Genomic DNA, 13,639 nt, shown 5'->3' on the forward strand with positions numbered 1-13,639 from the left:
GTACCTCCGAGCTATATCCCCAGCCCTATTTTTTAGTTTTTTTTATTTTATTTTTTTATTGAGGTGCTTTTTGTTTTGTTTTGTTTTGGTGGTACTGGGGTTCCTGCAAGCCCTTCTACCTCCAGGCTATACTCCCAGACCTATTTTATACTTTTTTATTTAGAAACAGGGTCTCTTAAACCAGCCGGCTGGCTTTGAACCTGTGTGATCCTTCTGTCTACGCCTCCGAAGCGTGGGGATTACAAACGTAAGCCACCATGCCCGGCTTGTCTTTTTATTTTTTGAAAGGTCTCATTGAGTTGGGAAGGGCCTTGCCAAGTAGCTAAAGCTGTCCATGAAGTGAACCGTGATCCTCCAGTCTCCGCCTCCCGAATACTAGGATTGCAAGTGTGTGCCACCATGCCCGGCCATTTTCTTTCCTTTTTTCTTTTTTTTTTTTTTTTTTTTTTCTCGAGTCTGGGGATGGAACCCAGGGGCATTAGACCTCTGAGCTATAACACTGCCCTATTTTTTATTCTTTATTTTGAAACAGGGTCTCACTAAGTAGCTGAGGCTGTCTGTGAACTGCGATCCTCCAGTCTCAGCCTCCAGAATGCTGGGATTACAAGGTGTGCCACCACACCCGACTCTGGCCATTATTTTTTTAGTGATTTTATTTTCTTTCTTTCTTTCTTTCTTTCTTTCTTTCTTTCTTTCTTTCTTTTTTTTTTTTTTTGGTGGTACTGGGCTTCCTGGAAACCCTTCTACCTTCGGGCTACATTCCCAAACCTAATATATATATATATTTTTTTTTTTTTTTTTTTTTTTTTTTTAAATTTGGAAACAGGGTCTCTTAAGCCAGCCTTCAAACCTGCACCATCCTGTCTCCGCCTCCCACGCACGGGGATTACAAGTGTGCACCACCACGCCTGGCCCCAACTCTATTTTTTATTTTGAATCAGGGTCTCAGTGACTTGCGAAGGGCCTCATTAAGTAGCTGAGTCTGGCTGCAAACCTGGATCCTCCTGTCTCAGCCTCCCAAATACTGGGATTACAAGTGTATACCACCACATCCAGCTTTGGGGATTATTTTTTAAATGGGCATGTATTGCTTTTCTTTTTTTTTTTCCTTTTATTTATTTATTATTTTTGTGGTACTGGGGATGCAACCCAGGGTCATTCTACCTCTGAGTGACACCCCCAGCCCTAATTTTTTATCCTTTTTATTTTAAACAGGGTCTCATTGAATTGCGAAGGGCCTCACTAAGTAGCTGAGGCTGTCTGTGAACCGCAATCCTCCAGTCTCCACCTCCTGAATGCTGGGATTACAAGCGTGCGCCAGCACACCCAGCCATATATCACTTTTCAGAAAAAAAAACGTCAAGATATAATTTTTCTTCCAACTTTTTTTCTTCCAGTACTGAGAATTGAAACCAGGGGCATTCTACCTTCAAGCTACATCATGTTTCAAGCTACAACCATGTTTTTTATTCTTGATTTCAAAACACAGTCTTACTGAGTTGCAGAGGGGTTCCCTAGGTAGTTGAGGCTGGCCATGAATCTGCGATCCTCTTGTCTTAGCCTCCCAAGTCCTGGGATTACAAATGTGTGCCACCATGTCCAGCTTTATTTTTTTATTTGAAACAGGGTCTCACTAAGTTACTGAGGGCCTAAGTTACTGAAGCTGGCCACAAGCCTGCAATCTTCCTTTCTCAGTCTCCCAAATACTGGGATTACAAGCATTAGCCACCACACTTGGCTCAAGTATTTACATAACTGCCAAGTAATCCTTCCTAATATTTCACATTGCTATTTCTTTTCTCCAGAGTTCCCCACCACAAAGTTAGAGATGACTGCTGTGGCTGATATTTTCGACCGGGATGGAGATGGCTATATTGATTACTATGAATTTGTGGCTGCTCTCCACCCTAACAAGGATGCTTATCGACCAACAACTGATGCAGATAAAATTGAAGATGAGGTATGGAGAATAATTCTATTTCAGATGTATTTTTAGCCATAGTTTTATGCTCTCCTGAATTTGGTTGGATACAGTTACAAGTCAGTGCCTTTGGGGAGATGATGAATTCAAGTTCTGTTTTGAGATCAACCTTTAGATGGTGTCTCTAGCATCTGAGCTCTTCTAGCTCAGTTGAGAGGGATTGTGCCAGTGGTTACCTCCGTTGCTCTGATGTCCAGAACCCTTGTAGAGAGCAGCACTCATCCTGCTTCACAGTTGCTATGCCGCTTAGGATAGAGGCATCTCAGTCCTGAGCATCCTGCCTCAGAGTTCAGGGATACAGTCTTCAAATACAAAATTAAGGGGTGAAATGTAATTTCTAGGATGGTGTATACCGAACAGGCTTGTTGTCTTGTTAAAAACTAAATTATGTTGAAAATAGCAAATGCATTAAAATCTCAGGATCCTTTGAGGATAGGTATGGAAAAGGAGGGATAGCAGGGTAGATCTCGGGAGTAATTGTGAGACACAACTGAAGTGATTTCTGGGGAATTTCAGGCTCCTAGGTTGGAATTCAAATGAGCTCATAAGTCGCTTTATTATTTTATGTATTCATTTGGTATTGGGATTGAACTTAAGGTTGTTCTACCTTACAGCTATACGCGCCATCTCTTTTTTTTTTTTTCTTTTTTTTCTTTTTTTTTTTTTTTTTTTTTTGGAACAAGGTCTCTCTAAGTTTCTGAGGCTGACCTTGAACTTGCGATCCTCCTGTCTCAGCCTCCCAAGTACTGGGATAACAGGTGTATACCACCACGCCCAGCTCTGGTCATTTGATTTTAGTGAATATATATTAGTACTCTCCTCTAAAAATTTAGAAGATAGAAGAATGTGTTGTATAGTTACATGAAAATTTCTCTCAATGTCTATTTTCTTAATTAGAGGAGTCTGGATTAATTTGGAATAGAAGATAGATTTGTCAAAAGCTTGAAATTATAGCTGGGGATGTGGCTAAATGATAGCTTGTCTAAACCTTTCTTTGTCTGTCTGCCTGCCTGCCTGCTTGCCCCCCCCACTCTCGTGTGTGTTGGGGGGGGGTACTGAGGGTGAAACTCAGGGGCTTTTTTTTTTTTTTTTTTTTTACCTCTGGGCTCTACTCCCAGACCTATTTTATACTTTATTTGGCAGTAGGGTCTCACTAAGTGGTTGAGAGACTCACTCAGTAGCTGAGGCTGACTTCAAACCTGCATGATCCTCCTGTCTCAGTCTCCCAAGTGCTGGGATTACAAGCATGCGCCACCACGCCCAGCCCTTTTTCTTTTTTATAACTAAAAAATTTTAGTTGAAAACCAAGCATGGTGGTGCACACTTGTAATCTCAGTACTTGGGAGGTTAAGACAGGAGGATCATGCAGGTTCGAAGCCAACCTCAGCTACTTAGTGAGACCCTGTTTCCAAATAAAATATAAAACAGGTCTGGAGTGCAGCCTGGAGATAAAAGGCCTCTCTCTGGGTTTTATCCCCAGTATAAAAAAAAAAAAAAATTTTTTTAGTTGAGTACCACATGGTGGTTTAGGCCTATAATCCTAATTATTTGGAGGCTGAGCAGGAGGATTACAGGTTTGAGGCCAGCCTCAGTAATTTATCAAGACTCATTTTCAAAATATAAAAGAGGGTGTGGTGGCGCACACTTGTAACTGTTCTATCCCCAGTATCACCAAAAAAAATTATATATATATATATATATATATATATAATATGAGGCTGGGGGTGTCACTCAGAGTGCCCTTGAGTTCAGTCCCCAGTAATAAAAAAGGGGGGGGGGTAGAACTGGGAATGCCTAAAAAAATGAATAGATTGAATAGTAGTAAAATTTGTTTTTTTGTTTTTTCTACTTAGGTCTTGTTCTGTAATTCACTCTTTGTTTTTGTTATTTTTCACAACCAATAGGTCACAAGACAAGTGGCTCAGTGCAAGTGTGCAAAAAGGTTTCAGGTGGAGCAGATTGGAGAGAATAAATACCGGGTAAGGAAGAAAAAAGCCGTCCTTGGTGGTGGCTGTTTTCTCACGTGTGACCCTTTTATGTGAACACTCCTGACACACCACAGGTGGACAGACGGACTCCACCTTCCTGCTCCTGGGGCCTGTGGCCTTGAGATGAGGCCCTAGATGTCAAATGTCAGGTGTCCTGTTGAGCTTAGTGCCCTACATAATCCATCTGAAAAATTGCCAGATCTAGGCAGGCAGCAGCTTGTGTTTGGCAAGATAGGAAACAAGAGTTGTCATCTTAACTAGGTGTGGTAGTGCACACCTATAATCCCAGTACTTGGAAAAACTAAGATAGGAAGATTGTAAGTTTGAGTTTAATACCTGGTAACTTAGCTCTTTCAAAATAAAAAAGGGCTGGGGGTTTTAGAGGTAGAATTATTGTCTAGCGCATGTGAGGCCCTGGGCTCAATACCCAGTACCATTTTTTAAAAAAAAAGAGTCCTCACTTATTACTAACCAGAGTCCTTGAGGGAATGAAGGCACCTCGAGACAGTTGTTTCTGGTGTCTGATGACTTACCTAAAGAAATGGTCCTCAAGAGTCTGAGTGCATCTGGGCTCACCGAGGACTAGGAGATCTGTGTTGAGGCACCAAACAGATGCTGTTCCTGCTCTGAGCAGGGCTACAGATGGGGCCTAGGTGCACTGGAGAGGCCAGAAAGGCTTGTTAGGTGTGGCCGTAGCTGACACTGAAATATACTTGTGTTTTAATTTCTTTGGGGACCAAAGTTAGGAACCTAAAAGGTGTCCTAAAATATATTCAACAACTTTTCAGGACTCCCTAAACCCCTAGGTAAAAACCTGTGATTGGCAAAGAGGACATGAATGTCCAGGTTCCATTAATATTTCAAAGTCTACACCAGGCTGCTCTTAGCTGAGGAGTGTAGGGCGCCCTGTCTTGATGCCGCCAGGGCATTTAATCAGAGCTCCAGTCGTGCAGTGCTTGCTTGTTTGGTTTTGTTGGGTTTTTTTTAATTACCTCTAAGAGAAATGGGTTAACAAGAGCAACAAGGAGTGAAGTGTTAGGGCTTCTTAATGTGTAAAGAGCTTGCCACTCTGGCAGGAGCTCACTGAAGAAGACTGGTAACATGATGATGTGATTTCCATTCCTTAGTGTTAATTTGACAAAATGTTCTCTTTTTTCCCTCCACCCTTTGCTCGTACTGTCTGTAGTTCTTCCTCGGCAATCAGGTACAGTGTGCCCGTGGTGCTCTCCTCACTGGGTGTGGTCTGTGTAGCTGGTGTTGCCTGTTCTTTTTGCCTGTTCTTTATGTGGGGAGAGGACGTAATCCAAAGCATGCCTGGGTCACATCTGGTTGTCTTACCAAGTGGAGAAACTAGCAGGGCTGGTATTTTAAAGCTATCAGCAGCAAAAGGATAAAAGTATACTTAAAGAAAAAAAAACTTTCATTCAAAATTAGATTGGTTAAAAAATGATGATATGATTCTGAGGAAATTGATGCCACGGTATCAATCTGTTCTGTCCACTTACAAAAAGGGCCTGGTTTTGTACTTCTCTATTGAAAGTTGGAATACCATTAGCACAGCAGTTCAAATTTTATAAAGTACAGGAAGTCACAAAGTCTTGTGGGTACTTTAATACTATCTGTTTAAATGCTTCACTAATGTTTATAGTTACTTACACTTTGTTTCATTTTATAATTATAATGTACCTTGGAGCCAGGTGTGATGCACACCTATAATCCTGGTACTTGGAAGGTTGAGACTGGAGGATTGCCGGTTCAAGACCAGTCTCAGAAATTTTGCAAGACTCTCAGCAATTTAATGAGACCCTATTTCAGAAAGAAAAAAATAAAATAAAAAGGGCTAGGGATATAGATTGGAGATAGAATACTCCTGGGTTCAATCCCCAGTACCTCAAAAAAATTTTTTTTAAAGTTCAGAGAGAAGGGAAGAAAAGAAAGTGTGCCTGGGAAGTATAGTGTGGACAACTTAGTTCACCGTGGCCAAGCCAGCACAGTGGCACACGCTTATAATCCCAATATTTTGGAGGCTGAGACAGAAGGATCACGGTTCACGGCCAGCCTCAGCTACTTAGTGAGGCCTTCTGCAACCTAGAGAGACCCTGTTTCAAAATAAAGAATAAAAAATAGGGCTGGAAGTGTAGTTCGGAGATAAAATGCCCCAAGGCTCCATCCCCAGAACCGCAAAAAAATAAAATAAAAATAAAAATAATAACTCACTGTGGCCTGCAGTTCTTTGATTATGGCCAGTCAGCCAAAATCTAATGGCATCAAATTAACTTGCATAAAAGATTGGTTGCCTGGACTCCACTTGGTAACTTTAACCTTTTAGATCTTTTTGAGGGTTCTTGGGTCTTGGGTCTTCAAATGAAAAAAGAAGTTGCATGAGTAAAATCTTTCTCTCTGATATAAAATTAGAAACATTAAGAGTTGGTTTGAGGCTCTCAATGTTAAATTCAAGTTACTGTAATCATCACTAATTACAGTAATGTTCTGGGCCAGGGAGTAAAAGGGCAACAGAAAAAAATTGTAAAGATGAAACAGTCAAGTTGGCTTTAAATAAGTTATTGCAGTAGAACGCCAGCATGCCTGCTTCCTGGTGACCACACAAGTACTAGGACCTTTTTGAAGGGACACTGATGCCGTCCTTGGCTGTTTCATTGACCACAGGAGGGTCAGGCGAGTCATTCTAATGTACAAACAGAATTATGAAGTTCAGTTTATATATATGTAAGGTACCTGGGGCCTCAAAGAGCACATGCCACTGTCAGAAAGCTAATGTCGGAGCCCTGCAAGAACCCAAGTCCCCAGGAGAGAAAGAAACCGTGGTTACTGGCCCCCAGGACTCTGGTCCTGAGCTTTCTGCCCCCTCTTTTGTAGGTCCTCATTTTTAGAGCTCTTCTGACCCTCCCACCACTCATCGCTCAATTTCTCCCTCTCTTCTGGCTTTTGCGTGGGTCAAATGTCCTTGCTCTAGAGCTCAGCAGAAACAACTTAGAATCTCTCAAATAGAACTTCAATGAGAAATTAAAAGGAAACCAGCCATGAGCTAAATGGTGTAGTAAACCTAATAGCATGGTATTAAAAAACTAAAGTGCCCTGGAGTTTCTGCCTGCACACTCTGAGGACACACAGGTGCATACCCTTTCCTCTCTGCCCCTAACCAGAGAAACCTCAGATGATGATGCAGGGAGGTAGGTAACTGCATGGGTCCGGTGGAGCCTCAGTGCCTCCCAGGACCAGCCTCTTGCACGGCAGGGGCAGCTGCTTTCCCAGGACAGGGCATCTCTCCCTTACAAGTGCATAGTGCCTCCTCCTCTATGCTGCTGCCATAGTCACTCTGTTATAAAACTTTAAGAGCTGTGGCACAAACAGCATAGAATGATCTTTTTTTCCCATCAGAGGAAATGGCTGAGGAGAAAAAGGAGATATTTCAGTCTCCTTGCCTATACGGTATGTTCAGATCAGAGCAGCTGACTCACTACTTTTACCAGCTTACTAATAATGAGGGAGGATGCTTAATGTGTCCTTCTCAAATATCTTTTTTCACATTTTCCATTTTTCTGCCATATTTCAAAGTTATGATTCTCTTTTATAACTTTGAAAATCCTAATTGGATAATTAGTTTCCCACCCCACTAGGACCATTATCCTCAAATAACTTAAGGAACTTGGTTTCTTTAGCCAAAGGTTTGGTGTTTGCTCTGGAATGTCAGCATGCTGCTCGTTTGTTGCCTCTTCATGTTGAGAAAAGAATAATTTTTGCAATGGGGAACTAATTGTTAAGATAGAACCGTGGCCGGGCGCGACGGCGCATGCTTGTAATCCCAGCATCCGGGAGGCTGAGACCAGAGGATCGTGGTTTGCGGACAGCCTCAGCTACTAAGTGAGGCCCTATGCAACTTAGACTCTGTTTCAAAATAAAGAATAAAAAAGAGGGCAGGGGGTGTAGCTCAGAGGTCGAATCCCCCTGGGTTCTATCCCCAGACCCACCAAAAAAAAAAAAAAACTTTGAAGGAGAAATGTCAGGCAAGAATGAAAGGAAAACATAAATATCAGAAAATCATACTTATTGTGGTCCAGAATGATTATTGAATACTATTCAGAATTCTCATTGGAGATTAAAGTGTTGATTTCATTAAATTTTAGAATAAATGCTATCAGAGCACTTGTTTAGCTAAAGAACTCTTTTTCCACTGGTAGTATCATAATTGGAGAATTTAGGGTTTGCTTCTGAAAACCAGCTGCAGAGAATCAAATTTTCTTATAAGCTTGTAATAAAGATGCTTTGCAAGGGTTTCCTTATGGCTTGATATAGTATTTGCTTTTTTCCATTCAACTTTTGAGCACACTGTATTCAGAGGTTGACATCTACTACTTTCTTTTAGGAAAGCAAATTATTTGGCAGGATCTTTAAGAAAAATTAAAGTGAGCAAACATGTGTCTGTATTCCCCTCTCCTTTTGGTGTGGAGACAGGGGTATGACCATGAGGAGCTGATTCTATCCCACTGGAAAGCATCTAAAGACACTGGTCTGTAGCTTAATATTTCTGCTTTTCAGTTTTCTTTTGTGAAATATGCAAAATAGAATTTAAAATTCTTCTAAAACTTATCACATCATTTTCATCTGAATACAGTCTGCTTTGAGCGGGGGCAGCACAGGTTTGCTTTAAGGCATGCTCATTCAGTTCTCCCTTGACTTCACAGTTTGGGGATTCCCAGCAGTTGCGGCTGGTCCGTATTCTGCGCAGCACCGTGATGGTCCGTGTCGGTGGAGGATGGATGGCCTTGGATGAGTTCTTAGTGAAGAACGATCCCTGCCGAGGTAAGGGGGCATCCTGAGCTTGAATTCACTTCAGGATACTAGGCAGGCCCACCCTGATGATCTTTCATGCTCAGAGATGTGTTAATGGCAGGTCTGTTTTATTTTGTTTTGCTGAGGTATTGTCTCACCTAACACAGATTAGAACTTGGGGTCCCAGGGGGAAAAGGCTAAAAGGGGTCAACACAGCTGGGGAGAACACAGGAATGAGAATCAGGAATGAGAATTTTTTGGTGTCATCTGAGCATGCTGGTCGGAGTATTACACCAACACCAACCTCAGGAGGAGCCCAATGCGACCCTGAGGTTCCTCTGTCTGAGGGCCTCAGGAGCCCTTGCCTGTAAGTCCTGTGACTACAACTCAGAGTGTTGGGCTTCCCATACAGGGAAGGACTGGGGCCCCGTTGGCCAAGAGAGGGGCTAAAAAAACACCCACCAGCAGCCAGACACTTCTAAGATTGTTGCCTAAGCAAGACTGTGGGGTGTTTCTGTTAAACATGAAAAGGCTGGCCGACCCCCAAAGGCAGAAGAAAGCTATCACTTACTGTGAGCAGCAGGGGGAGAAGTGGCCAAATCTCCGTTACTAAATCCTGCTCAGCCGCATCCTTTCCTTGTTCCTGTGAGCAGAGCTGCATGTGGGTGTACAGGCGGCTCCCCATTCCTGCCAGTGTCTTTCTTGACTAGTTTCTTCGTTTTGGCTCTTGTCTCTGTTTCTTTGTGTTTACATATTTTCTATTCTAGTTCACCATCCTGGGAGTAAAATAAAGCGCTCTGATTCCAGCTCTTCAATTTCCAGTCAGTCTCCCATAGGTTGGCTTTTACGCTTTGTCCCTCTTCCCCATGCCCTCATCTGCTGAGAATGGCTTCGCTTCCTAAACTGTAACGCCTCTTGGCTCTGTAATGTATGCTATCTTCATGAATGCTTGAAATAGCCACAAAGCATTGCTTGTCGCAACTACTGTATGGTAACAGGGCATGATACACTTCTTTTGAGGCAGTATTTGTGGAATTTGTTCTCGGTTTCCATTTATTTAACAAATGCTTCTGTACCTTTGTGAGCGACACATTGTTATAAGCACCTTACAAATAATAACATGTTTTTGCTTCCTAACCACCCTATGAGGTGTAGACACTATTATCTCCATTTTACAGAATAAGAAATGGAGGCATAGAAAATTTTAACAACTTGTCAGAAACAGGAAGCCAATAAATCACAAAGGCCAGATTCAAACCCAAGTCAGCCTGCTCTAGACCTGCTCCTGACACTGCGCTGTCTTGGGTCTTGGAGGCGCATACCATTGTATGTTCACCATCAGTCTATACTGTGTAATTAAACTACTAAGACATATTTATTAACCTAACAGAAAATATTTACATTCTAGTTACTTAACGTCTTTGAAAGTAGTTTATAGTCATATTCTGAAGCCTTCAAAGCAGACAGAGCTAAAAGGTACAGTTCTCCCATGAATTCATATGTGCCCATAAACTGATCTTCTGATTTAACTAATTTTACATTTACTTCAGTAAATAAAAGTAAAAGCTAAAGAGTAATAATTTCCATTAGAAGTTGTAGGATTTTTCTTTATAAAAAAAATATTTTTGCAAACACCTTTTTCTAAACTGGGCATGGTAGCACACACCTATAATCCCAGTATATTTGAAAGGCTGAAATAGATTTAAGGACAGCTTCAGCAACATAGCAAGACTCTGAGCAACCTAATGAGACACTGTATAAAAACAAAAAAATAAAAAGGACTAGGAGTGCATCTCGGGTAGAATGCCACGGGGTTCAACCCCAGTTTTAACAACAACAAAAAAAAAAGCCCACCTTTTCTAATTACAAACGTGAAAGGGTTTAATAGTTTTAGAATTTAACTATATCAGCCAGGCATGGTGGTGCATGCTTGTAATCCCAGCATTCAAGAGGCTGAGACAGGAGAATCACGGGTTTGCAGACAGCCTCAGGTTCTTAGGCCCTTTGCAACTCAGTGAGACCATGTTTCAAAATAAAGAATAAAATTTAATTATAAACCAATTGTCCTTGATTTAGAAGTCTTCTTTCATTGTCTTAAATGAAAGGAGAAATAAGTATTTTAACCTTAACTTGGTAAAACAACATTATTCTTTTCCAAGTCTATTAATAAAGGTCTTAGTTTTCCTGTCATATGTGATTGAGCAGAAGGAGTACTGCATGTGGCACTTTGGTACCCCTGATTGCCTGTTTACTTGCTGCCTGCTCCAGTTACAGTAGCATTATGCTGCTGGCCAAGAAGAGTACTGCTTGCTTTGTCCTTATCTTACTACCTAAAAACTGGAACTATAAGGAAATTTGGAAGGGCTACCTCATGGCTATTTTTTGTGCCGTAGGAGCAAACAAGGTAAGGCTTACCTCTTTCTGGGAGCGCCCTCCTGGAGCTCAGAGGTCACCTTGCTCCATTAACTGTGGATTGGAGGACTCCACAGCAGTTTAGATATCATAGCTCTACCTGCAGTGGGCAAGGATGAGTTGTTTCTAATCAGATAACAAATAGTGGGAGGAGGTGAACACCTGAGGCCTGGGTAGATGGCAGTGAGTTGGAAGGGCATGAACGTCAAAAATAGAAGTTATCTGAAGTCATCTCGGGTTCTGTAGAATTCATATAGCTTCTAGAAGCATTGCTTATGGCAAATTTTATTTTCATTTGTGATGAATTTCCCTTTGGACTATATGAAATGCTATACTAAGGATGACACAGAATTTGTGCCAGGGTTCTTAATACCAACATGTACTACTATTGTTTATTATCTCCTTTAACAGCTGTCGAGAAAGATCTACAACCATGTGTTGTTTTAGCCAAATATAAAAACTAAAAACATTCTACTAGATAGCTTTACCATAGTTCATATTTCTGGTCCTGCCACAATGAGAATTGTAGTTTCTTAATTCCTCTGTGGCAAAGAAAATCATAATGTTTTGGTGGAGATAAAAACAACTCCTGTCTAAGAATGAGGATTCCTTTATCTAGGGTATTGTGTTTGTTTTTGAGCATTAGACATAGCACTTCCCTCAAATAAGTGAAAATCTAGAAAATTTTATGGAAATATAAAAAAACACAATTTAGCTTAGGTCTAGGGGTTTTGTTTGTTTTTGGTGTTTCTAGGGATGGAACCCAAGGGCATTCGACCTCTAAGCTACACCCCCTGCCCTACTTTGTATTCTTTATTTTGAAAAAGGGTCCCACTAAGTTGCAGAGGGCCTCACTAAGTAGCTGAGGCTGTCTGTGAACTTCGATCCTCAGGTCTCAGCCTCCCAAATGCTGGGATTACAAGTGTGTACCACCACCCCCAGCTTTAGGTCAGGTTTTTTAATCTTGGTAAAATATACATAAGATATTTACATATACAAATATATAAAATTTACCTCCTTAATTATTTTTAAGTGTACAGATAAGTGCATTTGCACTGTACCATCATTTGTAAAACCAAAACTCTGCACCCATTGAACAATAGCTTAGAACTGGTGTGTGTGTGTGTGTGTGTGTGTGTGTGTGTGTGTGTGTTGTTGTTGTTGTTGTTGTTGTTTGGGGGGGTTGGGGCTTTGGGGTTTTTTGTGTGGTATTGGATTCCTGGAAAAAAAACCCTTCTACCTCCGGGCTATACTCCCAGACCTATTTTTATATACTTATTTATTTGGAAACAGGGTCTCTTAAGCCAGCGGCTAGCTTCAAATTCGCACAATCCTCCTGTCTCCACCTCCCAAGTGCGGAGATTACAGGGATTACAAGCATGCGCCACCATGCCCCAGCTGTGTGTGTGTTTTATACTGGGGGTTGAACCCAAGGGCAGTCTATCTCTGAGCTATATTCCCAGCCTGATTTTTTTTTTTTTTTGGTTAGTTGAAACAAGGTCTCACTGAGTTGCTGAGGCTGGTCTAGAACCTTTGATCCTCCTGCTCATCCTTCCAAGTTACGGGGATTACAAGCCTGCACCTCCACACCCTGTAAAACTGAATATTTGCTAATAGACCTGTTCCAGCTAATGTCAAGTGTCTTTTAGAAAATGGCCTCTTTAGCCGGGCGTGGTAGCGCACGCTTGTAATCCCTGCGCTTGGGAGGCAGAGACAGGAGGATCTCGCAGGTTCGAAGCCAGCCGCGCTGGCGTAAGAGACCCTGTTTCCAAATTTAAAAAAAAAAAAAATATATATATATATATATATATATATATATATATATATATATATATATATATATATATTAGGTCTGGGAGTGTAGCCTGGAGATAGAAGGGCTTCCAGGAACCCCAGTACCACCAAAAAATAAAAAAATTTTTAAATTAAAAAAAAAAAGAAAGAAAATGGCCTCTCTAGAAAATGATGGCCTCTTTCGTGATTAAAGAGTTGAACTTGGGCAGAGCATGGTGGTGCACACCTATAATCCCAGTACCTGGGAGGCTAAAACAGGAGATCACAGGTTTTGAGATCCTGTTTCAAAATAGAAAGGGCTAGGGTATAGCTGAGAGGTAGAATGTCCCTGGGTTCAATTCCTAGTACCACACACACAAAAACAAGTTGAACTCTAGGAGGCTGTCTTCCGGGTCTCACCTATAGGTTCATCAATAGATCTTTACCCCCTACTGAAAACAATTATGAGGGGGAAGTTTTATGAGAATAATTAAATAGCCGGGCTGGGTTGTAGCATGTGCAAGACCCAGATTTTGATACCCAGCACCACATACATACACACAAAAAGTAGTCAAACATCTACTAGAAATATTCTTTTTTAAATTTAGGAGTATATCCTGTATTAGGGAAGTATTTAAATAAATTAAATACTAAAAGTATTTTGGTTGTTGAGTTCGATTACTAGAAACGTTTG

The 13,639-nt window shown here is 41.3% G+C and overlaps 1 protein-coding gene across 5 annotated transcripts in view; it reads left to right on the top strand.

Moving 5' to 3' along the window:
• MACF1 (microtubule actin crosslinking factor 1) overlaps window positions 1–13,639 on the top strand; it is a gene marked incomplete at both ends in the record, with an annotated part of 419,220 nt that overhangs the window by 394,069 nt on the left and 11,512 nt on the right. For 2 of the 5 annotated variants that reach the window (XM_080692742.1, XM_080692743.1), the window contains 4 exons: window positions 1,806–1,960; window positions 3,886–3,960; window positions 5,156–5,173; window positions 8,673–8,790. In XM_080692742.1, coding sequence (XP_080548868.1) covers window positions 1,806–1,960; window positions 3,886–3,960; window positions 5,156–5,173; window positions 8,673–8,790 — 366 coding nt within the window. Of the gene's footprint in view, window positions 1–1,805; window positions 1,961–3,885; window positions 3,961–5,155; window positions 5,174–8,672; window positions 8,791–9,527; window positions 9,597–13,639 lie in introns of all 5 variants that reach the window. The other 3 variants (XM_080692744.1, XM_080692745.1, XM_080692741.1) reach the window with 2 other exon arrangements.

Source organism: Muscardinus avellanarius, assembly GCF_963383645.1.
Source record: "Muscardinus avellanarius genome assembly, chromosome: 3".
Lineage (NCBI taxonomy): Eukaryota > Metazoa > Chordata > Mammalia > Rodentia > Gliridae > Muscardinus > Muscardinus avellanarius.